General features: G+C 40.3%; 1 protein-coding gene and 1 non-coding gene across 2 annotated transcripts; one reads left to right on the top strand and one right to left on the bottom strand.

Moving 5' to 3' along the window:
• Window positions 1-10,037: 10,037 nt before the first annotated feature.
• SOX11 (SRY-box transcription factor 11) lies at window positions 10,038-17,788 on the bottom strand. Its single transcript, XM_015859383.3, has one exon. It carries the CDS (start codon window positions 17,462-17,464, stop codon window positions 16,274-16,276), a length of 1,191 nt encoding a protein of 396 aa, XP_015714869.1. The 5' UTR covers window positions 17,465-17,788; the 3' UTR covers window positions 10,038-16,273.
• Window positions 17,789-25,367: 7,579 nt separating this feature from the next.
• Window positions 25,368-25,439, top strand: TRNAM-CAU (transfer RNA methionine (anticodon CAU)). Its single transcript has one exon. It is a non-coding gene; the product is annotated as a tRNA-Met (tRNA).
• The last annotated feature ends 1,657 nt before the right edge of the window (window positions 25,440-27,096 follow it).

The raw sequence follows: 27,096 nt of genomic DNA, 5'->3' as shown, positions 1-27,096 counted from the left end.
CCTTCTATTTAGTTTTTCCATCTTCTTCTGCCCCAAACAAAATAAAACAGAACAAGACAGTATTCTGCTTGTGTATTTCACTGAAGCCTTGTTTGACATATATTCCTATAGCTCTTTCCATATCTGAAGGCTAACTGATGAACAACTCACTGCAGAGAGCTAAGTGGAATTAGGGTCATTTAGACAGGAGTGGAAGAGGAATCAAATCCAGAGGACAGTATTTCTTTGCTGGAGAGATCATGTCTTAATTTTCTTATGAACTTTGCCTGGTACCATAGAGGTTAGTTATAGCTTGACAAGTATTCTCATAAATACATTTTATGGTGAAAAAGCTACTTGCTTATGAAATAATAATAATAAATATATGTATTTAGATTTTTAAAGTACTTCTATTCTGCCCATTTAATTGTTGTCTGCTTTATTTTGGTTTATTTATTTCATCTTACTCCTGAATGAATAAATGAATGAAAGGTTTCTGGGATATTATCTTGCTTTTGCCATTTCTTTTTTTATACTCTGTAACTTTTCAAAACTTTCCCAACTTTGGAAAAAGAGAAAAATAATAATAATAATAAATAGTAAAATGAAACTCAGTAACTTTGTCACTCTATAACTTCTTGAAAAGGTGCGAAAAGGTTTTAAAATGTAACAGAGTTATACAATTTCATTCTTCTGTTCTTTTACACTTTCCCAGACGTAAAGAGGTTTTTAAGTTTATAGAGTTGCAAAAAATAAAAAAAAAAAAAAAAAAAAAAAGAATTGAAAATCTAAGGAAGAGGGAGAATAGGGCTCAACATTTTCAGTGTATGCCTTTAAAGAGGAAAATATGGGGGTGAAAAGAAAGAGCAAAGATGGGACGAAAGCTTTGTAAAGAAAATGACACTGTGGTGCATGATGAAGTTAAAAAGAAAGGAAAAATAAAACAAATTCCTCTTATTTCATTATTCCTGTGTTTCCTTGATAACTTGAGTCTCCAGTGTAACCAAGGTATGTGGATCAAGTGGAAAGCAGTCCATAAGGTCCTGACTCAGAAAAGCATCCAAATTTATCTTTACATTTACTAGCTTGCAGCCTCAGTTGAGTGCTGTAAATAGCAGCAAAAGAGACAGAGCATTCTCAGAGGCCTCGGCTGCGAGCATGCTTCCACAGGCACTAAATTTAAACAGGAATCTCACCGCTCTCCACCCCAAGAGGAAGGCACATTCCTTTGATGTTGCCACCATTTATGCAAAAAACCATTAAACAGTCAATATGTCTGCACTTTTTTTTTTTTTTTTGCTTTGCATGTCTCTATGGATCTTGCAGTTGGAACTCAGACTGAGCAGTATCTGTCCAAGTCCCCAGCACAAGGACTGTGTTCAGAAGATACATCTCTCATCTCTAAGGAAGGCAGTCTTGCCAGGAAGGAGCACTAACGATGATGTAACTTCATGCTGAGCAGTTACTCGGTTCATTCATCTTTTTGTCCTCCTGGCTCTGAGCTACTAGAAATCCCAGACTCCTGCTTTCCCTAGGCTGAAGCTGAACATATATATACACACAGACACACAAAGGCTGCTCCAAAAGTAATGTCTACTATTTATTATCTTGACCCACAATATTAGAAGTACATGTTGATTGTGTGTCAGTAGAAAGTGAAACTTCCTGCTAATATTCCATTACATTTGCTACTGTGTCACAGATGGCAGAAGAGGTGCTGTGTGACACAATGATGTCTGACATAGAAGTGTGTTTGAAGGAAAGGTGTGGAGCTGAATTCCTCCATGTGGAAAAAATTGCACCCACTGACATTCTTCAATGCTCAGTGAACATTTGGGGAGATCAAACAGGGGATGTGAGCATGGTGAAGCAATGGCCAATGTGTTTCAGCAGTGCTGACAGCAATAAGGAAGACAAGCTGCATTCTGTATGGCCATGCAGATTTTTACAAGTACAGCACGTAGGCTTTTGTAGGCAAAAATGCTGAGCTAATGGCTGGTGACAATGCTGAAAAATAGAGCTTTGTAGCTGAGAACTTGCTCTATCAAATCTTGTCATTGTGCTCTTTATGCCCATTGCAGTTTCCATGAAAATAAATCAGAGGCGTTACTTTTGGAGCAATTTTGGAGTCATATATATTCCTATAAAAATGAAATATGAAAAGGGCAGTGTAGAGATTGATTTATTTTGCATCATTCTGTAAAATATTATCTGTAAATCTAAAGAAAGACATATCAATAGTTCTTTTTCCTTGGCTTTTCAGATGACAGTGCTGATTGCCTTTATTTGTGGAATTTGAATGGTTTAGGAGGTAGTCCAGATTATTGGGTAAATAATACATGTTCAAGAATATGACTCCATCTTGTCTCTCATGCTAGTTCTTCATTTTGTTGAATGATTTATTTATAGTATGTCTGTGAATCTGTCCCTTCTGTGGATGATGTCATCTTTCTCATGTGTTACACATGCTGCACCCCTGGGAAAAAGGCAGCAATGTATCTCACCCTCTGCTATTTCTCTTTCCTCTTAAACAGTGCATATAGTTTCCATTCATATTTGCTTTGGATGTGGCTGAGGTATCTATTATAAAATATGCATTTATAGTAAAAGGAAGAAAAATGACTGCTCTATGTTCAAGTTGGTTTTCTCTGTTACTGGTATTTCAGACAGCAGACAAACTGTTCTGCTTCTGTCTTACACTGAAGTCTTGTTTGCCATATATTCTCATAGTACTTTCCATGTCTGATGGCTAACATTAATCTGCAGGGAGACTAAATGAAGATAATGTGCAATAAAGTCAGAAACGAAAGGACTGGAGAAGGTAAACAACACAGAAACACAGAGAATCTTCTGCTCTCACTTTCCCAAAGGAAAAAAAAAAAAAAAAAAAAAAAAGAAGGCGAAAAAAAAAAAAAAGAGGGAAGGTTTTATATATGTCTGGTTTTCTCAGTAAAAGGTCAGTACTTACAATTTTGATGTTATTTTATTTACTTTTGGTTCTATTTATTACATATGTGAAATGGATGAATCTTAGAATCCCATTGCAAAGCTACCAGACATTAGGAGGATTAAAAAAAAGTCAGAATGTCTGTCTGAGTTTTTGAGGTGAACTCTTTTCCTTTGGTGCACTGAAAAATCCATCCCACATGCTAAGCTCCCAGCTGAGTGGGTTACAAACACCTCTAGGGAGGCAAGGAGAACTTCCTCCATCCCCTGCTAACTTCCCTGAGCTGGGAATTGGTGCCTGCTCCTTAGCAGAACTAAAACATCATTTTTTGTTGTGGAAATACTTGTTTCATTGTCATTCTCCCAGTCCTTACTAGATATTCCCTCTTTTTCAAGGCTTGGCAGAATGCATGTTGAAGACAAAACTTCAAAAAATGTTTTTAATTTCTATGAGTGTAAAATGCAAGACCTCAAGTGTAGCTGGAATGAAATGCCTACTTTAAGTCATAGTCCATATCAACTAAATAGAAAGTATATTTCATAATATTTTTATACTTGACACTTCACATTAAAATATTTGAGTTAAAATCGACCACTTTTTTTTCCCTCTTAAATATTCATAACTTTATATATACAGATATATGTATACACTACTGATTTTATAAATTAAAAATATGTGTGGTAGAAAAATGCATGTATCATCACTGAGAAAAATAGCTAGCTAAGCTCCAAATAAATGTATAAGTTTCTCTCTGGGAAGTCTGAATCCATTAGTGATCTCAACTAATAGGTCAAGAAAAGTAATAGCCAAATAAATATTTTATTAGCATTTTGTGAAACTTGCTAATGGTTAAGCCTGCTATCCCTACAGTAGTGGGAATCTTCATTCAATATCAGGTTGTTATTTGATAGATATTGTCTCCAGTTTCATACAAAGTGACTTTCTGGGTGTGCCTGGAAATAAGTATTTTCACATTAATTGAATTCTTTACTCTTTCATACAGTGGAAGAAATCTGCTACTATTCTAGCTATTGGTTAGCTGAGAAAAGAGAGCCCAACAGAGCTGTATCAAGCTGGTGTTATTATACAAAGAAAGTATGTTACACATTTTTCATGAGTGTTCATAGCAAAGTTCTCCCTTAAAATGGTAAATATGGAAAATTCCGGAGGAGCAGTCCTCAGGTTCAAAGTCTCAGTCTCATAAAGCACAGCAAAGCCCCGCAAACATCCTCAGAGGTTGAGGAGAAGTCATCTGTGAATATCAGAATGCATGCTGGATAGAATATTCTCATCCTTGTCCTTCACTGCTCTAAACCTTAACTTCCAGACACCATCCGATTGGAGCTAGATCTCCCACCACAAGTGAGACACTAGTAGGGACTGAGCTTGCCACCTGCTCCATGTAAGGCTGAGGGTGGCATCATGCAGCAAAACCACATCTTGCTGGCTGTTTCTCTGGGCAAGCCCATTTCTCAGGAATGCCAGGGCTGATCCTAACAGGTTGGGGTGTAAAGGTGTATTTCCAGAATCCCAGTGCTGGGGGAATTTCAGATATCACTCTGTTGTGATACCCTCTCTCATAGTATTAGGTACTGAGAGGACAGGGCTCTGTGGACAACTCTTTGTTGGCAACCTGTCTGCCTTGCCTTTCTCTGCTTCTTTATTTTTCTCCCTTTTTTATCCAAGAGAAGCCTATCCAGCTCTGTTTTTCCTGCTAAACTTAGCAGTCTGTGGTGCAGATTCTCCCACCTCTATTCAGAGTTAGATGGTATTTATTCAGTAAATAATATCAGGGGAACTTTCATGGAGCAGGAAACCATTAAACATCAGAAAAGACATGAGATCTGGTGCACTAAAGATGTACTGTTTTGTTCCAACAGTGGTATAATATGAAGAAGTCTGAAATTTGAATCCTCCTTTTTGCTTCCCTAGGTTTGTTTCTCCTCATGTCCTTTATGTATATATATGTATATATGCATACATATAAACATATATGAGGAGAAAGAAAGAGAAATCATCCACATTTGAAGCAGGGCTTTTTTGTGATTGAGTAATCACTGTGGTTAGAACATAACCACTGATTAAGGGAGTGTTCCCTTTTTGGAGCACTAAATCCAGTTTATTAAATTATGTTAATATTTAAATAGGGAAAATATTTAATGATTCTCTCTTATTCAGTCCAGATGGATTGATTTCTTTTCCGAAGAGTGCAGTTTATGAAAATATTGTCTAAACTAACTGTTAGAGTGCTAGAAGAACATACACTGTATGATTCTTATGTATAATTTAAAGAGCAATTTCAAGGCTTCAGTTCTGCAGCTGTTCTACATATAAAATTCTCACTCAGCTTTACAGTTGGAGGAGATTCAATGGAAGTGATTCTACAATTGATTTCAGTAGGTGTTTTGACTACAAGAGGAGTGCAAAATTGGCCAACAGTATTTACAAAGTGCTTTTGGATTCCTGGAGTGAAGGCACTGCTATATAAATCATCATTTTTATTAGCAGGAGCACTCTCCTCATCCCAAATCCCACCCAAAAAAAATCCAGTTTTAGAAAATCTGTGGCCATAGTCTCACTGTGCACTTCTACTATCAAAAACAAAACCCCATATCAGTGCAAAAGGAGTTCACAGGTGACAGAACTTATGCCATTCACACCAGTCTATAGTATGGATCAGTAACAGTAGAAAAGCAATTTTTATTGTTGTTTTGTTTTACCTTTGGTATCATGACATTTACATTCCAATCCATAGATTAAGGCTAAAGGGGATTTATGGTCAATGTCCTGCAGAGTGGGGTTTGTAACCTGTATCTACATCTACAACAGTAAATTACTCCAGGGTTTTTCCCTAGTGCTGAGGCCAGCTGGCAAGATTTGGCCACATCGATGCTATTAAACTCTTTTTACTTTCCAGAACAGAGTGGCTGAATCCAAACTGCCAATTGGGAATGATCTTTGGCCCATACTAATTTCCAAATTGTTCCAGTGATTTTTTGGAAGAGCTCTAGCATTCACCAGCCAAAACTGTGTCAGGGATTTTTCTAACAATTTAACAATGCAGAAAACTGAGTTCCAGTGCTGACTCTGTTTTAACTTCTTAGCATAGCTGTGTTTTCTATATCTTCCCTGTGTTTTCTGTTTCCTGAGCAGATTCTCTACTTACAGGATACAATATCAGTGGGAAGAATTTGTCGTCTGTCATCAGAATAAAACCATGGACTTCCTTGAGGTTTTGAGTGGATAGAGATGTGAAATCCTGAGTGTGGTGTTAGAGACACCAAACACCTCCATTTGTACAGACAAGAAGCAGAGAGCTCCTCACACTACACTAAGCTGTGCCCAGCCATCTGATGGGGATGATGAAGCCAGTGACTGACTTCAAGGTACAGCATCACTGAATACACACATTCTTTTACTAAAAAAAATACACACATTTTTTTTACTAAAAAAAAAAAAAAATAAAATGATTTGAATAAAGTTGAAAATGCAATTTTTCCAACATTGTTCCTTAACATTATATAACCTATGTAGCAGCCCTAGATCGTTTGCTTAATTGTACATGCTCATGGAAGACTGTGATATATATCAGTATTCACATCTATACATTTAAATACAAATACATGCTCAGGAAAAATCTGGAGGGAGAACAGTTGTCGAAAAAGATTGCAATAGGGAAAACAAAGGTAAGTGTATTTGAAGATCTGCTCCCATAGTCCTACCATGTCTGTAGTATTATCGTAAATACTTATTTACTTTTACTTATACACAATCTTTTTTCAATATTACTTTGTATGTATCTTTGCTTGTCTTCCATTTGCAAAGTATGTTTGTTCTTTTTATTATTTTCTTTGTTTATTTGTTTGAAATGTAATATTTAAGTGTGGAAAAGTGCAAAAATTTCTGGCCACAAAGTCTTTTCATTGTGGCTGAAGTAGTCTCAGGTCATCATGGCTACCTGAAAGGCCAAGTTTTAAACAGGCAGTTATCGGGGGGAGCTGGAGAGGGTTGGTTATTATTGCCACTATTTCCCCTTTTGCAGACATTAATACTCCATCATTCATATCCACTTCAGACAAAATCAGGATGGCTGATTTTAACAGTTTAAGTAGATGGCTTTCATAAATGTAGCTGACTTCAGATGAATCATTCTGCCTCTGTGCAGACCTGTTGGCTCTGATAACCCACAGCTGATGAATGGCCACACACAGCAGAGGATGGAAAAGCTGGGTTTGGGCAATGGCTGTTCACAGCCTGAAAAAGAGGCAGCAGGAGTTTCTATGGACAGAAATGGGTGCAAAGCAGGCAGTTTTCAGCATTCGTTTTTCTTCATCTTTTTTTCTACACTTATGAAAGAGGAGAAAAAGCTTTGTACCACAGTGATGCAGTTATGGGAGCAGATTGGTTCTTGTCTCTCAAAAGCATGAGAGCTAAACCTCAATGAGAAAAGTGAACAAACTGAGGTGAAGGCAAGGCAGGCTTTGCCGAGATTTAAGGAACTACAGGACATGCAGAGCAGCTGTGTCCCATCAAGTAAAGTCCAGGTGTGAGTGTAAGCAATGATTATACCCAAAATTTGTTCTTAGTATTGGTACTGGCCTGAAAATGTAATCTGAACATTCATAACGTTATGGCAGAGTTTTAATTTGATTCACATTTAATGTCTTAGAGAAACAAGCTTTGCATATGTGTCCTGTTTTTGGCTTCTTATAATAATGAAAATCAACTGCTCCAGCAAAAAGCAGGACAATACAAGATGCCAAAATGTCTCATTAGTATATGAAACTTAATGTAACAAATACAAGTGATAATTTTATTTTTTTATATGTATTTTTGAACAGCCTTTTTTATGAGCAGTTCTGCTTGCTTGCAGATGAATCCTGCCCTGTTCCCTATATCTCTTTCTGTGTTTGCAAACATTAAGACTTGAACGAGAAAGACTTTCAAGCACATTTTAGACTATACACATGACTCAGTTTTGGTTGAAGATAGTTATCGTCTTCTAATTGAATTTTCTGAGTAGTAGAAAAAGTGATTTATCGTAAACGCGTTAGCTTACATAAATGTCAGAAAGATGCAAGTAAGTGTAAACATGAAATTTCAAGGGAAAGTGTTAAGATCCTACAACTGTGGTGGAAATTCCTGTAGCAAGAGATAATGGTATTGTGGTGGATTTTTTTAAATTTTTATTCTACCAAAATTTAGTAGGGTATGAAAGGATATCTTAAAACTTACAAAATTTCATGGATAACATTTATTTGTATATTTTTGTAGGTCTGTGTTACCTACACCTCATGTTTTCATGCATCTTTTCTAGGATTAGACACAAAGCTCAAACTTGAGATCATACTAATCAAACCTGAAATGCATAGTCAGTATTTTCCTCCTTTCCCCAAACGTGCTCTTATCTCACCTCCCATACATAGTCAACTCCTATGGCAAGTACCTCCAACATGAAAGTTTTAGGATGTGGTTTACCAATCCAAAAGCACTTTCAAGCACAGGATAGGAAGGATTCCCAGTGTGTGATGCAGAAACAGTCTCTGGCACTAACAGGACCTGATAATTAAGAACTGAAATTGCACTTTCCAGTGCAGTTGCGACACTTCTCACTCAGAAAGAACCAAACACAAGAGTCATTTGACATAATATAAAGACCAGTTCTGTCCTGTGAGATTACTATTGTTTGCCTTTGGCTGTATGCATCAGGCCTTAAACAATACAGGGATTATATAGATATATAAATGATGTACTTTCACTGCAGTGTTTCAAACCCCTCTAAAGTATCTCTAAAATGATTCTTAAAACCTCTTTTGATAAACACAGAAAGGACAGTGGTATGATGGCTGTATATAAAGATTTAATTTCACTGATTTAGAATGACCTCCTCAAATTTCCTATCGTTACTATGATGCATCCAAATCAAACTTCTATGTCACATCATTTATGCATCTCCATTCACAAAAAAAAAGAATACTACTAGACCAGAATTTTGAAATTATAGAGATTGTTTTAGTGTTCTTAGTAAGCTTGTTAGGTTAAACAGAAATGTCATCCAGTAATTAGTTGTTTTTGGTTGTGGTGTTGTTTTTTTTTTTGAGAAAGAAATTTATTCAACTGTTGTGATAACAACAGGGACAAAGGCAAGAGCTGTGCTCAAGATTCATACAAGAAGACCTGGAACATTTTGTTTGGTAAATCTATGTTTCTCATATGCAAAGGTTTGTAGGAGCTACATCTGAAGTCAATAATACTTTTTTCTATTATTTCTGAGATACTGGGGATAAATGCAAACCAACAACCACCCTGATGGGATTGAAGCTAGTATTAGTTGATATTGTCAGCCCTATGTAAGTTGTGAAAGTACAGACATTAAAAACAAGCAAGGAGAGAACCTTGCATACTACTGGGGGTAAGTGTGGGTACATGTCTACAGGCAGGAGCTTTACAAAGTTTGTTTCAGCAAAAGATGTTTTGTGTTAATTGCAGATTTTTAATTTGTAACAATATAACTCCATTGTTTCTATAAAATCATATTTAATATACAACAAACTTTCACCACATAAGCACATTAAAAACACCTTGTTTATAGTTCCAAGAATTGATTACAGGGTTCTCATAAAAGCATTTTCATAACTAGAATCTTAATACAGAATGATTCTTTTTTCTATGCCAAAATACATTTAGATGGTAAATTGCTTATAGAAAAAGATACAGAGAGAAATGGGGTTTGCTGGCATGTAATCCATTTTATTTCATTCTGTTATGGTAAAATTTAAAGCTATATTTGAAATGCTTGGCATAAAATACTGTTTTATCCAGAATATGAACCAAGAAAAAAAGTTAACTGACTCATTTTCTGTTTCGGTGTCTCTCAGATGTGCCCATAACAGCACTTACCCTCTATGCCTTGACCATAACTATCTGCTGAGGGTTTTGTGTTGCATTTTGGTTTTTCTTTTTCTGAAAGACACAGCATTCCCACTGCCTTGCAGCTTTGGGTGCCCACAGAATGAAGAATGGATTTGCTAAAATAGCTGAACTGCATTTACCAAATGCAACATTGGAAAAACAAACAAACAAACAAAAAAATCCACATAAAAACACATAGGAAGATTGATCACACAATTTTATTAGAGTCTTTTGAACAATTGCATTATGTTGTTCCTTTATCTAAAAACTCTTGCAAAAAAAGACATTGGAGTGGACTGGTTTCAACCCTGAGCATTAACACTGCATATCAAGTACTGTAGTAAAGAAGCTGGTTAAGTTTGTAGCACTAGCACAAGTCACTGATATTAATCCTCTAGGTGATCAGGTTTTTACAAAAAAAATACATAGTTTTCAATAAATAATGCTTAATTTTACAACTTTGATACAGCAATGTCATACACTGTTTTGACACATACTAAACTCTGCATGCTATATAGTCTACTAGAAGACAAAACTTTGCCATGCATTTCTTTCTAGTGCTAGAAAACACTTTGTCCTCCAGTGCATCGCCTCAAGCAGCCTTCCCATCTTCCTTCTCTCACAGCAATAGGCTGTGCACTGGCATGCAAAAACCTCAAGAAAAGGTTTCCCCCCCACCATCACTCAGACTTCTAAACAAAAGTACTTTTCAGCTTTCCCCCCAAGACCTGGAGTGGCTATGAAAACTAATTTCACGTGGCCTTGAAAAGTCTTTGAAATTACATATTTTAAAAGTGTCATGCTTGAAAAACTGCTCTAAAACATTCAATTTCCCCCACCTGTGGCCATCATGCAACATCATTGAAATGTTGTAACCATCAAAAGTCCCACACTGGAAAACAGGCCTCCATTTTAAAACAGCCCACCGAAAAATAAAAAGAAGAAAAAAGTATCACAGCATTTATGTAAAGACTCCAAAACGCCAACATATGTACAAGAGCAAAACCAGATACAAATTGTAAATGAACTAACAATGGCATATAACTCTTCTCCCTGGTTTAGCCAGGAGTTGAGGCAAGTTGGTTTTGGAGATAAGCAGGACAATGGAAACAAAAACAAATTGTGACAATGGGAGTTCCTGGATTAATCGTTAATAGTTGATCAAATTTCTTCAAGTGGTAAATCAGGATCTCGATTTTCTTGGAAGTGGGAGTTACCAAAACCCAAACCCTCCTAGTTGACAACACATCATGCTAAATTAAACCTGATGCTGAGTATTTGCAGGTCTTAGAGGTTTGGCTTTTTCATCCTACAAGACTGCACTTCACAGAAAATCCAGATGTTGCAACTAACCACAAAAGAAGAAAATTGATTAATTAATAAGGATTGAAACCTCCATTCTCACACTTCCAGGTTGTTGTTCATCATTGAAAACCATTCACCCCTTCTTATCCATATTGCTTTAGGGGTTTCCTCATATCTACAGAAGTCATTCCTTTGAAATTGCTGTCAATCACAATTTTCTAAGAGTTTTTAAAATATTCCTATCTTTGCACTGGCATAAGCATTGGGTTTTCTAAGAGAATCCCAAAGAAGGTATTACTTTTATACATGAAATATTACGAACTTTTGTTTCCCTTTTTGTAAGTCATTCTACACTTTCTGCACATTTGTGCTTTATATTGAATATAAAAATAGGTCTTTAAAACTCTATTTACTTTAAACTCACTAAAAAACTACTTGCTTGTGAAATTCTCTTACAAATTCACTGCATCCATGTAGAGAAGATAAAACTAATTAGGCAGTTAATTGGTATAGGTAGTGTGCAAAAAAATTAAGAAAAACAAAAACAATCACAGCCTTCGATGTGGGTGAGGGAGAAGGAACCAAACCAAAGGAATACAACCCTACAGGAGGGGGAATGTAAGGCAACGCATTGAATTAAGTCTTGTTGGTTTTATGTCTTTGTTTTTTTTCTTCTTTTTTTTTTTTTTTTTTCTTCTTTTTTTTTCTGGCCATGCATACAAATGAAGGCTATGAGGTCTAAGACACCTATCCTGCCAGCAGCCCTTGAGGCAAAAACTCCCATTAAGCTCAATGAGAATTTTTATTTTTCTGTTTTTTTAAATAAAAACAAAACAGTGCAGGTTTAAGGCCTTACTAGACAGCAACTGTGAAGATGTATATAGTAACTTAATGAGCTGTGTTGAACATCAAAACACCTAAAGCGTATAAGGCCCTGACTTTGACCCCACATCAGTTGTACCTCACTGTAACACCAGAGTTGCACTTTACTAAAACAGGCGTGAGCGAAGGATCAGACTGCACGCATGCAAATCACATTCAGTAGACTTGGAGAAGTTAAATCCAAATGACAGTGAATGCCTGGAGAGCATGTAGCACCTAAAGGATGGTTGGGATGAGTCTTCCTACCACATTTATAAAATACTGCACCTATAGGATTCAAGGTATTTCTTAGGTGTACTTCCTGTAAAGGAGAGAGGGAGTAAAACAACCAAAGGGGGGAAACTGTAACATAAATGCTCATCACGAGATTAAAATAATCACCATATTTGATTAAGTTTTACATTGTGTTGACATCCTCTCAGTTACAAAGCAAACTGTTGTTCCATACTAAAAGAAAACAACCCAAAACCACACCTCATTTCTCTCCCTCTTACCACTAAGTCATATTACACTTAGAATAGCACTGTATGGAGACAAATGCAAAAAAATGTGGGAAAAAATTGCCATGGGAGATATTAAGCCCAGAACAGGGCTGCTCTAGCAGGTCAACAAAGATTCCTACATGCACTAGAAATGGAAGAGGAGCTGGAGATAGGAATATTATTAGAAATGACAAAAGCAAAAATATGAGAGTAATAGCAGATGCTATTTTTCCTGATTAGAAGATTGTATCTTACTCTCATTGAAATCAGCAGGAGCTTAGGCATCCAACAGCATCACAGTTCAGCCCTAACAGCATGGTGGCTTAAAAATACCACCACCAAATTGTTCTTGAGCAATAGGCAACAGTAAACTCTGCAGTAAATGAAAGTCAAACTGTCCAAACAAAAAGTATCTCCCTGCACTATACACCTTCACTCAAAATATTCCTGTGATATAGAACTGTATTATGCCCACCCAGAAGAAAGAAAAGATGTACTTCTGGAGTGGGTGTTACACTTCTTGACTAAAGTAGACCCATTGCTCTTTTAAAATGCCTGACTGCTCTAGACTTGGACCCTTTACATTAGTTATCCTGGACTAATATCTTAAATGGTAGTTTTAAAAAACATCTTCCAAAAGTATATGCAAGTCAAAACTCCTGCAGGCTGAGACACAGACCTTATTACAATGCAAACCAAATCCAGCCCATATTTGACCATAATCATTCATAACTCATTGAACATCTGTAAAGCACAAATGCTTAATGACACTGCCTATTATTACTTTAACAAACAAGGATGCATATCAGAAGAAAGGGGCCAGAAAAGAAAGTCCCCACATTCTCATGATAGCTTGAAGAATTACTAAGAGAATTTTGGCTCAGTATTAAGACTTAGAACCTGATCAACTTACTCCATCGCCCTAGCTTGAGAAGGGGTCTTCAATAGCAGGGTAGTGAATGGCTAGGTTACAGCACACTTCAGCGCATCTATTTTCTTTCACTCTTTTGCCTTAGAAGAGATAAATGTCATTTGTTTTCAATCTGATTTCTAAGTTAATTACATGGAGAACACACTAATCAGTTGAGACCAAAAACTGAAAATTCAAGAAACTCTGTTTTATTGAGGACTATCCATTGCCAAGGATATCTTGAATATTGTAATTTTGTTTGTTTTAAAACACAGTTTCTCATAAAGAATTATCACAATGCAAGACATAAATTTGAGTTCCCAGATATGCTATTTTTTTTTCCTGATAGCAAAGATTTAGGCCAAACAACTTTTATTTAGAATCATGAGTGTTTTATTATTATTATTAGAAAGATCAGATTATATTAATCATTTTACTACCAGTTCATTTAACTAACCTAAAGTAAGATATCTCACCACTTAAATGCCTAAGAGTTGTCCTTGATTAAACATAACATGCATGCAGGTTTTAATGTTATGTTTTATTATGCCTTACAAATGTGTATGCAGGATTTTCATTTCAGCAAGTCTGAAAGCCTGTAGCAGTGGTTGCCACCAAAATACCAGCACAGTGAATTGTCCCTGTAAACAGCTGGATCAGTAATAAGTGGAGGAAAAAAAAAATAAAAATAGCAATGCCTATCAGATAAAAAGTAAACTACTTGAAAAACAAACTTCCACCTTTGTGAATCTGTTTGCTGCCATCAGAGAGGGCAACTGAAATCTGATGGCTCCTAAGGAAAAAAAAAATAATTAAAAAAAGATATCCAGAAGCGCACACTGCCGAAGTCTGCTCACCAACAGCAGAAGCTCGTACCCCCTTTCCTTCCCACGCCCCTTTGAAGGGGCTCTGCGAGCTGAGCGCTGCCCGAAGGCAGAGATGCAGGCGCGAAGCATCCCCGCAGCACAGCTCAGCAAAACGGGGAGAAGGAGAAAAAATAACACAGAAAAGGGGAGCCGTCCTGTAGTGGGAAGCTGGCCCAGCCGTGCCCCCAGCAATGGGATGCGGGGAGGGCAGGGCAGCTCCCTGGACGGCGGCGTGGAGCCGGCACGGAGCGGGGCGAACCCACTGCCGCTCCGCACCGGCACACCTCGGCCCTGCCCGAGAGGAGCGCGGAGGGAAAGGGGTGGGGGAAAAAAATCATGAAGGCACCGAGTCCTTCTTTCCTTCCCCCTATCTAGAGTCATGCACAACAGCCTGCAGCTACCGCTCCTCCAAGGCGAGGGGTGACACCACGGCATCTCCAGCGTTATTCTACAGACACTAATAGCGATACGAGTTTCTATCAGTTCCAGCTGATTTATTAAAATTGTCAAGATACAGACTTTCAGCATTAAAAAAAAAAAACCAAAAAAAAAAAACCCAAAAAAAACAGGCTATGATGTTGACAGTGCACAAGTCTGCTTTTGTCATCATTTGCTACAAAATATGCAGATGGTCTGTACTTTAGATTATATTGCACAACATGAGAAACTTTTTTTTTTAAACTATGTGCCTTTTTTTTCTTTTTTCTTTTTTGCTAAAATCGAGAATCCAGTTTCATACCTTCCATCTGGGGCCCCATCCACATATCACAGCGTATGAGATACATAAAGTCCTACTATAGTACAGTACATATACAATCTTTTAAACTAAGATAACAGCTCTGAGGTCTATATCACCATTTTCAATAAATCTTTACCTACAAATATTGAACAAATCTGAACTATAGCTGTACAAAAAAAAAAAAGTTTGTTTCTTTTCTTTTTTTTCTTTTTTTTTTTTCCTATTTTTTCTTTTTTTTTTTTTTAAACCACAAGGCCTTTAGATGCAAGGATTATTTTTCTTAAAATTTTAATCCTTTTAAAACCAGGACGTAACGTACCAACAAACTTGCATGCTAAAAACAGAGGAAAAAAAAGAAAATAAAAGGGAAGAAGTGCCTGAAAAGTCTTACTGAAAAAACACAGCAAGAATGTTCCCTTTTCACTGTACAAAAATACGCCTGAAAATATATTAATTTTTAAAAAAGACTGAGGTCTGTTATGTATCAAAAATGTTTCAATACCTTTTTGTACTGAGGTCTAGGCTGTCTGGTATTCAATCAAGGAGGTATAAGGGAACAAGTTACAAAAAAAAAAAAAGTTGGCAAGTAGAAATCACATTTGTAAAACCATAAACAATTTGATCTGAAAAGTAAACTCTGATCTTAAGTCAGTTCAGTTATTTGTAAGCGTTTGTACAGTCTGCATTTTTTCAAGCTCCCTGCAGCTTTGTTAAGAATCGGATGCATAGAAGACATCAGTTTTCTCCCTCCAAAAAAAAAAAAAAAAAAAAAAGAGTTGCAATGGTCCCTTTCGGAAAAAAAAATAAAAAATAATAATAAAAAAAAAATCAGAACAGTTCTTTAAGATCTCTCACGGGAAAATAAAAATAAAAATCCACAAACCCCCTTGAGTAACAGTTGTGCTGCCAAAAGACTTCTTCGCAGACCATCTTCCAGCCTTCCATCAGAGACCGCCAAGCTTCGAACAGCGCCTTCTGTAGCATTTTTCCCCCAGTCCCATTTGCCTTTGCTGTTGTTGTTGTGATCACCAAATGTAACAAAAAAAAAATAAAAATAAAAAAAATAAAAACACACAAAAAATTAAAAATAAAAAAAAAAATCACAACTCCCGGGCTCGGAACTAACATCAGGATTTTTTTTTTTTTTAAAGAAGACTTTTTTTCTTTTTTAAGCATCATCATCATCATCACCACCACCATCATCATCACCACCGCCGGCGTCCGCCGCTCCCGTCGCCGCCTCCGCCCCGCTCAGTACGTGAACACCAGGTCGGAGAAGTTGGCTTCCAGCCAGTCGCCCGCGATCATCTCGCTCAGCTCCGGGGTGCAGTAGTCGGGAAACTCGAAGTGGGAGCCGAGGCTGCCCTCGCTGAACGAGTCCAGGTCCTTGTCCACCAGCGAGAGGGAGAGGTTGCCGGCGGCGGCCCCCGCCCCCAGCTCGGCGGCGGCGTGGCCGTGCTGCGAGAAGTTGAGGCTGAGGTCGAAGAGGAGGTCGTCCGCCTCCTCGCTGCCGGCCGAAGAGGTGGAGATGGAGCGGGACGAGGCGGGCGAGAGGCCGGCGGGCGGCTGCGGCGGCGGGGGGCCCTGCTTGGTGATGTTCTTGAAGCTGTAGTAGAGTCTGCCGCCGCCCGCCGCGCCCCGCACCTCCTCGTAGAGGCTCGCCCCCTCGGTGGACTCCGCCGAGGAGCTCAAGGTGGGGCTGGCCGGCACCTTGGCCACGTTGTACCGCCGCAGCTGCTGCGGGCCAGGCTCCTCGTCCTCCTCCTCGTCGTCCGCCTCCTGCTTGATCCGCAGCTGCAGCTCGTCCTCGTCATCCTCGTCCTCCTCCTCATCGTCCACGAAGACGCACTTGACCGCCTTGCTGCTGACTTTCAGCGCACCGAAGACGTACTCGTCCCCCGCGTAGTCCCCGTGCGGGGCGGCTTTAGCGCCGGGCTTGGGGGGCGAGGCGGCGGCGGCCTTCAGCTTGCTGCACTTCTTGCCCGAGCTCTTAGCACTCTTGCTGCCGCCACCGGGAGCGTTTTTCTCGGGGCTCTGACCGGCGTTGGGCTTGGCCGAGGGGTCCATTTTGGGCTTTTTCCTGGGCCGGTACTTGTAGTCGGGGTAATCGGCCATGTGCTTGAGCCGCAGCCTCTCCGCCTCCCGGATGAAGGGGATCTTCTCGCTGTCCTTCAGCATTTTCCACCGCTTGCCCAGGCGCTTGGAGATCTCCGCGTTGTGCATGTCCGGCGACTGCTCCATGATTTTTCTCCTCTCGATCTTAGACCACACCATGAAAGCGTTCATCGGTCTCTTGATGTGCCCCGACGCCGTTTTGCACCAGTCCGGATCGCTCTCGTCCAGAGCAACCGGGCTGCAAGCCATGAACTCTCCCTCCTCGGTGTCCATCGCCTCCCGGGGCAGGTTGCTCTCGCTCTCCGTGCTCTCCGCTTGCTGCACCATCTCCGAACTCCCCCGCGGCGCTCCGCTCCGCGCCGACCGCCGCCCCCTCCCACCGCCGCACCTTGCCCTTCGAACCGGGCGCTGCGCTGTACCGTACCGCCGGCCGGGGGAACCGCTGCCCGCAGCGCAGCACGGCTCGGCACGGCCGGGCTGGGGCTGGGCGCGGCTGGGCTGTGCTGGGCGCCGCGCTCTGCCCCGGCCTCGCCGCCGGCCCGCCTCGCCCCGCCGCGCGCGCTGCCCCTTCTGCAAAACTCGCGGCTCCGCACCCGACGCGTTATCAGCGTTTCATATGGGTGACATCACTCCCGGCAACGGCCAATAGTTCCCCGCGGCTCCGCCCGTCGCCCTGCCCACCGCCTTTATCAGCTCCCCTCCTCCCCATCCCCCTCTCTCGCCGTGCTGACACACCCCCCTGTATGGGGATGGTGGGGGAAGGGGCTCGGCTCCCGGTTTTTTCGCTCTTCTCCCTGCCCCTTCCTGCTCCCCCAGCCCCGGGGGGGGGCCGCTCCCCCCATAGCCGCCGGTTGCCGTCCCGCGGGGAAGGAATAGCGGTGGCGGTGCTGGCGGCTCCCCCTGTGCGCGGTCCCCTCTGGAAGCCGGGGAGCCCCGCTCGGTGACGGCGGTAGGGGGAGCTGTAGCTCCGCAGCCGTTGCACGGCACCACTGCCGCCCGCCCGGCCGGGGTCCGTCGCTCGCCCCTACCCGCGGCCCCCAGGGATCGGACCCGCCCCCAGCCCCGTCTGCTCCTCCACCACCGAACCTGTGAGATCCAGAGCGGGCGGTGTGCTCGTCTGTGGGTAACTCGCTTTGCAAAACGTGGGATGGAAACGAGTTTGCATCCTGCGCTGCGGGTCCCGTTGCGTTTTCCTACCTACCGCTCGCTGTTGTCAGCAAGGCAGAAGTTAAGTTCTGTAAGGGCTGCTAGCCGGGCGCAGGCGTGTTGACGGGCACAGGATGGGCCCTGCCAGAGCGCACACCGAGCTGCTACTAACGGGGCTGTAGCCCCGTGCTTAATCGACCTTCAATTAGCGTAACGGCGTATTTTCCTCTAACCACGACATTGTATTTGGGTGATGTGACCATGATACGGTCAGGCTGTATGTGACTGGTGCGGTTACAGGAAGGACAGAAGGGATCCCTCACCTTTTATCTTTGTAGATACATTTGGGTTTCTGTGTCTTAAGAGGCACAGGTACGCAGTGTGGTGTCACTTCCCCACTGAGGACAGAGGAAGGGCATCCCTCAATAAGGTTCCTTCAGAAGATGGGTGTGAAAAATCCTGTTCTGCCTCACTTTGAGGACATTCAGAAGGGATTTCTCCTCTGAGTCTCGCTGCTACCTCTCCTCTTGTGACTGCATCGGGTGTTACAATCTAGCCCTGTCATGATGCTTATCGTTAGGGAGACAGAAGGTAAAACGGAAAATTTGCATGTCAGGATTCTCAGCCTATCAAGAGATATTATTATCTAGAGAAGCTGTATGAGGAGAGGGTGCAGCAACTTCAGGAGTGCCTGAGTTCATGCTGCAGCTGTGGTGTCTGGGGGATGGCTGCTGGCAGTGCCAGGTGGGGCATTCCTGCCAAGTTTGGTACCTTCCACCCATCTGAGTGAGGACACACTGTACGGTCATCGGTGTGACAGGAGCTTCAGAGTGAGAACACGTCCCAAATGATGGTGTAGGCAAGGATCTCAGGAGACACATAGCTGGCTGCCTGCCTCCAGGGAGGACAGCTCTCTGTTGCTGAGTTGCTGTTACTTAAATGTTACTGGGGTACCAATAATCTTAGATAATCATTTCCTTGTACTGCTTCTTCTGTAAATGCCAGTATTCAGATTATCAATGAATTTTCCTCCTGTGAGAAATTCTGAGGTTTTCACATGCGCTATAAATCCAGTTGGAAATAAAAGGAGACTGGTGTAGGTTTGCAAAATGAAACACATCAGAAGATTTTAACTTGCTGTTGATTTCCCAGCCTGTAGGAAAGGCTTCATTACATCATTTAATTGCGTAAGAATTGAGCTGATGAAAGTGGAATGTTCCCTTAATTCCCTGTGAAAAGAATAAAAACAATGTGTTTTAATCAAAAACTGCTATTTTGTCAAACTAGCACTTTCTGAGAGCTGTGAACTACTTTAGGGGGAAAAAAACAACCAATTCTTATGGAAACTATGCAGATATATTGATAAGATCTGTGACAGTGTTATCAATAAAGATAAGACTCATTTAGATGGTAAGGACTCCTTCCTCTGGGGTGACACTATCTGACATTTAACACACTAATATCGGGAGATATCATTTTTAATAAAGCTTTGGTGTGGATTGAATGCAGGGCTGTCCCATCTCTTTCACAATGTCATTACAGCAGTCTTTGCCTGGGATGTTTCTCCTTCATTTGTGTCCCGATAAGGAAGTGTATCAATACCACAGACTTCATATAACTTCCATAATATTCCATTTTTCTCTTTTTCTAGTATATCTCATATTCTGAAGCATGTTGGCAGCATTTCAGTTTTTCCTCAAAGCAGTCTTTTAAGTATGAACAGCATTACAGTTTTCTCATGCCTGTTAGTGTTATTTTCTGATTGTTTGTTTGTGTTATTTTGAGGGATGGTACTGGGAAGATAATGAAACTGAAAGCAGACCAACAAATGACAGCCACGCTCAAGAAGAAAAATATCTTAACCTTGGAAATCTAGATGCTACTGTTAAAATGAAATGATTTCCTGCTCTAAAAACAGTTCAATAAGTGTATATGTATACTTTCTTGTTGGGGTTGAGCTGTTAACACTCCCCTACTCATTGTGTTGAAATTCAAATGAATAATCATCTTTCCCCTTTTTTAGGTCAATGGGAAGGCTGGGCTACATGAGAAGGTGGGAGAAAGAAGGTCCAAGAGGACATAGTGTGACGATGGAGGCTGGATTGAAAATGTGGCACACTGGACTCCTCCATTTTGAGGAGGTGTGTTAACCCGAGTGTAGAACAGTGCGAGTGTATCACATCAATAAAAGCACTGAGGTCTCTCAGAGTAGAAACTGACAAGGTGCCTCTGAAGGCTGGAATATGGGCAGAAGAAAACTCAGTGTGCAGATGCATAGGCCTTCTGAATGTGGTCTTATGTGCTTGATTCTTCCGCCACTGATGCTTGAAAAAGAGAAGGGATTAATGAGACAGATGACAAACTTCACACTGTTCAAGACTTCGACAACCAAATGAAAAAGCCAAGATTTTTACTGTGCTGTGTCTGAAGACAAATAGAATTATGGGTGCAGCACTTTTTGTTTCATGTCTGTTTTGAAATGTGCTGTGGGTTTTTGTCTGGGGAACCCAAGATGACTGTGGGGGAAGTGTGAAAAACACAGAGTCACCTTCTTTGTGGTGAGAGAAGTGTGTGGAATCACAAACTGCAGATTCGGGGTGCAGGAAAACAGAATTACAATGTCAAGAGTTTTGCCTTTATGAGAAAAGTGATGAATTCTGACCAGAGGAGTTATACCTGAGATGGCATCTCTTCCTGCCCTTTCTGCTGCTTCTGGAATCAAAATTGCATAGGACTATTCCATAAAGCTTTTGCTTTGAAAATGAAGGGACGTAGTCACCTGGAACTGCCTGGTGTATCAGATGAGTTTCAGAATGAAGGGAGAAGTGTACTGACTTAACTGAAATGGAATGATCATCTGAGATTACTAAACCAGACCAGTCAAAATCTAAATAAACTCAGTTTACATCAACACCTAAATACATATTAAGGTATCCAGACATATCGAGTCTTGATGTCTTGATTTTATTTTATTTTTTATATTATTATTATTATTTTGTGTGCCAAAATGTTTATTTTGCCAAAAGCACCTGCAGCAGAGACCTGTGGTGAAGATGGTTCCCTGGCAGGCTGGTGCAGAATGCAAGAGCTGACCCTCTGCATTGACCACTGTTTTTAAAACATAATCAACAAACATATTCCGGGGAGGAAATTGTGTGTTTTGTCTTCAAGCAATCCAGGAGTTACACAATCTGTAGTTAGTAACCATATTCTCACCAGGTAAATTGTACAGGGCTGGGATTGCAGGGCATTAGAGTCTAGCATCCTAAAGTGGATTGTTGTTTGACAATCATCTGCTGAAACGTGGTTGGGAAACAGTGCTGTTCCCTTTGGGGCAATGTGGATGGGCTGTTTCTTCACAGCCCATTGATCTTAAATGGGGAGATATTTTAAAACATATTAGAGCTTTTCATAATGTCATCCTCATCTCTGAGTGTGACCTATTTAAAATAATAATAATAATAAATACATAAGTAACAAAAGATCTCCAAATGTGTTCCTTGAATATGCTGCAGAATCATCTGGGCTCTAAGAAATGGTGCAACAAATAATGCTGGGATACCCCACATTCACTGCGAGTCCTTCTGGGTTTTTGCTTTCAAAACATGATAATTCCTTATTTGTGAGACTAATCCATCTCCCAGGCTCTGCGAGTCAGACTGGGTCCCTCTTATCCCACAGATCACTGCAACACAAGCAGTTCTGTCTGACAGATCGCTTCTTCAGCCACTTGTGTGTAACCCAATTGAGCTGAATGCCTGCCCCCAGCAGCACCTGTGCAAATTCACGGATGGCACTGGGACTGCACAGATGCCATAGAGGGCATACTCTGGCATACGGGATATTTATTACTGGTGGTGATGCATGAGATGGAAGGGATCCAGGAATCAGGCTGAGTTTGTGCAGCTGGTAGTTAGAAATTTACTTGCAAACTGAGCTCATCGGGTAGGAAAATCAGTGAGATAATGAATCTGGAGCCCCCAGTGCCATTTTTACCAAATCACTTTCCAGGGCAGGAGAACAATTTAGAAGAGATGGGTCTCTTATTGGAAGTGTCTGACAATTACACTTGAAAAAATACAACGGGAAACCGTAAGAGATCAGATTGCAATTATTTGCTATCAGAAATTAGTATTGCTAAGCCTGTTTAAATAGAACCATTAGTCTGCTTCTTCTGAAAACGTGAAATATGCAAATTCAATGTGTAAATTAAAATTTTTATTTTAGCTTTGTTTTAATGAAATATTCAATAGCAAATTATGTGGAAATAATTATTTTTATTTTTAACAGCTTTTTTGTTGTTGTTGTTGTTGATGTTGCTGTTCTTGTTATTGTTTCTTGTTGTGTGATGACAGGAAACCTTCCGCAAAATTCAGAGCAATTCATAAAGGCAGAGCTTATTCATAATGCTATAAATGTGTATTGTTGGCCTGCAGAGATTGAAATCCGCAGTGTTTTAGCAGGTCTCTTAGGAAAAAGTGTTGTACCTTGAACCAATTATAGACCATCTCTGGTTAAATAGCAGAGCTAGTTTGCTTAATGTGGGTAATTTGATGTTGTAAAGTATTTGTCGGTACCCGAGGGTAGTCTCGTAGTGCACACAGGTTTTACTGTATAATATTTCACACTCATATGTGCACTGGTTAATCTCCTTGGGTGGAGACTATTTCTGAGTTATACAGGATTTATTATGCACTTAATTTATGTTATGTTTTTTACATCTTCTCTATAACAAGTCTTGAATGGTAATCCTAATTATTACATGTGTTTTGTTTATTATTTTTAGTTTATGTAATGTTTATTCAATCCAGGAGGCTTTCCACAATTTGAGAATGTCGCAGTGACACAACAGAAGTGTAACAATGACCACACCAGTGCACCTGTTAGATATAAAGCAGCTGAAAAGACACACGCAGATTTATCATTTACCTTTTTCTTCCCACTAAAGAACAGCGGAGCAACATCGCTTACTACAAACTGACATCTAAGGCTATTAAATAGAAACAAAGTATTTTCTTTGGTCTCAGTTCCTCGAGGGAGGCAACAATGTAACGTGCAGAGAAGGTTGAGTCTCCCTCCCAAGTGTGGTCCTGGTGATCAGTTTTCTGTTGTCAGTACTCGGAAGAGGAGCCCTTTGCACATGCGTGAGAAAGTTTTCATTTACAGGATGAACACAGGGAGTAGGATTCTGTAGAATTCAGCAGTTTTGAAGAAAATCCAGCCCTAAGTGCTGCCTGGACCCACTTTGTTCCCTAATAGTGTGACTGAAGATACCCAAGTGCATGACCACAAGGTGACCTCTCCTGTTGGATCAGCCAGGAGTCTCATCTTTGGTCTCTTTTCAGTAGTGTGTGGGGATAGGACTAGGGGTAATGGGATGAAACTACAGCATAGGAAGTTCCACACGAATGTGCAGAAGAACTTCTTTACAGTGAGGGTGACAGAGCACTGGAACAGGCTGCCCAGGGAAGTGGTGGAGTCTCCTCTGGAGATATTCAAGACCTTCCTGGATGCCTACCTGTGTGACATGGTGTAGGGAGCCTGCTTTGGCAGGGGGGTTGGACTTGATGATCTCTAGAGGTCCCTTCCAACCCCTACAGTTCTGTGATTCTGTGATTCTGTGATACCGTGATTCTGTGTGATCTACCAGGGAACCATTCTAAGGTTTGCTTTTGTAGTGCGAGCTTGCAGGTGCATCTACCAGGTGCCCTGGCTGTGTTCCTGCATGAGCTGCTTCTGCCCACCCTTGGCAGAGCTCTGCTTGGAAAAACTTAGTCTCTGGGCTGCCTGGACTTCTCCCTCCGGACACTTTTCCTGCTGGCAGTCCTGAGCCTGGTCTTGAGCTAGCACCATGCAAGGGGAAGCAGTGCAACAGCTGTACACTGAAGAGGGAAGCAAGAATTTCATTGGTGAACAAAGAAACAAACCACATAATATTCCTATTGATTATATATGATCAGAGGAAAAAAAGGTTATGTGAAATTCTTTATAAAGCTCCTTACATCCTTGTTTTGTTATGCGTATGTGTATCTTTCTACTGCCATTGTTTCAAAAAGAAATAAATTTAACAAATGTTTCATTGCATTTTTTTTCTTTTCCCAAATGGAAAACAAATAAACAGGCCTCCTAGTAATAAATAATATCAGCAGTCACAAGAAATTCTACAGTAGCTAAACAATGAAAGCACATAGAAATGTTGTTTGTTTTATTCTTACACAAAGCCCTGCTGAATTCCCAGGAATGAATTAAAAACACTGACTGTGACTGGGGGCTCTGAGAATCAGTTGGTACTGATTTTAATGTTCCATTTTTATTAATTTGATGTATATTTCGATAATATCCTTAAAACTCTGCATAGCATGCAAATGTGGATGCATATCTAATTACATTACTAGTTTCTATTAAAATTATAGTGTATTCTTTCAGACCCTAAAAGAATATCCAATTGAATCACTACATACTCACCAAAAAATAGGTAACTAAAAAAAAAAAACCAAAAAAACCAAACAGCATACCACTCCCACTGGTAACCTTTGCTTTGTAGTAAAATTGCAAAACACTTCATTTTTTTTCCATCTGCTATTTCCTCTTCTCCTATGTTACTATCTGCACACTGCTAGTAATAATGCCACTAAGATATTCAATAACAGCAAAGGCTTGAAGGTTTCCTGATGCTTTATTACACAATGATGAAAATATCATAATGCCTCTAACTTCATCAAATCAGGCATTTCATTACAGCATCCTGCAAGTATAGAAAACTGATTGTCTTATGTCAGCATGGCCTGAATCCAGCTCTTGAATACAAGACGTGGTTACTAATGATCTTTCTAAGTCAGCTGAGACTTGATCTTATTTTTCAGTTTCACTGCAATAGGAATTGTAAGTCACTGCAGCAAATAGAAAGTGTTTATTATAGCTTATCGTACAGCCCTTTTTTAATCTATTTTTTCCCCAAAAATGCTCAATCAGTGATAAACCAGAAAACAATAATTAAGTGTACTTGCAGTTTGCACAGTAGTATATATCTATCTCGTGCCAAGCCAGACTCTGGATTAAGGAATTATTATCACCAAGTACAGAGAGCAGAGTGGCGCAGCGGAAGCGTGCTGGGCCCATAACCCAGAGGTCGATGGATCGAAACCATCCTCTGCTATAGGTTTTTTTTAGTCCCCAGTGACTGGAAAAAGGCTAAATAATCCCTCCCATTTTTAAGAAGGGAAAAAAGGAAGACATGGTAAACCACAGAGCTGGTGAACTTCATATCTTTGCCTGGGAAAGTCATGGAATAGAGCCTTCTGGAAGAGATGTTAAGGCACATGATGAAGGATGAGAAGGTGACCTGAGACAGTCAGCACAGCTTCACCTAGGGGAAATCATGCCTGATACCATCTGGTGGCTTTCTAAAATGGAGTGACATCACTGGTAGACAAATGAAAGGCAACTGAGATCATCTACCTGGACTTTTGCTAGGTCTTTGACATAGTCCCACACCATATCCTTATGTCTAAATTGAAGACAAATGGATTTTAAGGATGGACTTTATTTGATGGATAAGGAATTTGGTTCACAAACAACAGATGAATGGGAGATGATCAACCCTATATTCAAATTCAGATTTCTCTCCATGTTCTTAATTTCAACTAATTTAATTTGCCACTTAGGCATAAATTGACCAAATCTTGTATTGGAAGGTCTGACTCAGTGGCAAGGTAATTTATCTGAGGCTACAACAGCAATCTGGACAAAACAGGAATGGTCATAAAATCCTCCTGATTATAGTCCTGTGAACTCAACACCACACAACCTTGAGACTAAATGAATACATATACAGGGAAGTTATGTTTGAAAAGACAGTTTGTACAATGCGATCATTCAGTGTGGGGCCGGGGTAAAGATCAGAATAAGAGCCAAGCCAATGTAAGCATGATTTTTTTTTCTCCCTTTCATTCATTTTTTCTTTTTCTTTCTTTTTCTTTCCCCCCCTCTCCCCAATTCCACCTCCCCCCACCTCACCTCCAACCCCAACCCCCACCTAAGTGTACAGTTTTTTTCTTGAAACAGAATTATTACTTGAGAGAACCAGACATTTCTGTCCTTAAGCAGAAAAAAATATTGCTATGTTGTTCCATTTCCATGTTTTTCTGGTAATGCATTTTAGTGATTGTGTGCATTTCTGATTATTCAGAATCACTCCACATAGTGATTGAATTTACATTTTATCTAGACACCAGTCTTACCCAGAATGATCTTTTCCATTTCAGTGCTAGTTTGAAAATCCATTATTTGGTGTTCATTGGATGCAAGTTTTCATTTACAGGAAGATTGCAGTGGCAGAAGAAATATAGACAAACTCAATGGCTTCACTACGTATGAATTTTCTTGTAATACACAATAAGCCTTTTTAGTTTTCCTGAGCACTGAGCTTGGAGAATATGGGCCCAATCCTAGAAAATGTTGTTTACTTTCAGAGAGCAGTTTAGCATACTCATCTCCCATCTGCACTCTGTTTCTGCTCTATGTGCCCTCAGCTCTGGTTTTCAGAATGGCCAATATTGGTTTCCTCAAGAAAACAAAATAACTTTACGTTTAAATCTGGGCTTCTAGAGTAACAGCCCTTACTCAGTATAATCACAGTGGCCAGAGGCAATTGGCCAGCACTGATCACAATCAGGTCATTTAACTACAATTCAAGGGTTAAGGCTGTTTCAAATATGAAATTATTTCCCTATAAGAAAGTTTATCATTAGTCACTTTCAGTGGTCATGCAAGAGAAACATATTGTTTTTGTACTGTTACATCACCTAGTTCAA

The sequence above is a fragment of the Coturnix japonica genome, chromosome 3 (genome assembly GCF_054131305.1).
Source record: "Coturnix japonica strain WE chromosome 3, WE-NBRP24, whole genome shotgun sequence".
In the NCBI taxonomy this organism is placed as follows: Eukaryota; Metazoa; Chordata; class Aves; order Galliformes; family Phasianidae; genus Coturnix; species Coturnix japonica.
The sequence above is the reverse complement of the archived record's forward strand: the minus strand, read 5'-3'. Positions and strand labels throughout refer to the sequence as shown.

Coding starts and splice junctions, on each gene's coding strand:
- SOX11 (XM_015859383.3), bottom strand. CDS start 17,464: ATGGTGCAGCAAGCGGAGAGCACGGAGAGCGAGAGCAACCTGCCCCGG.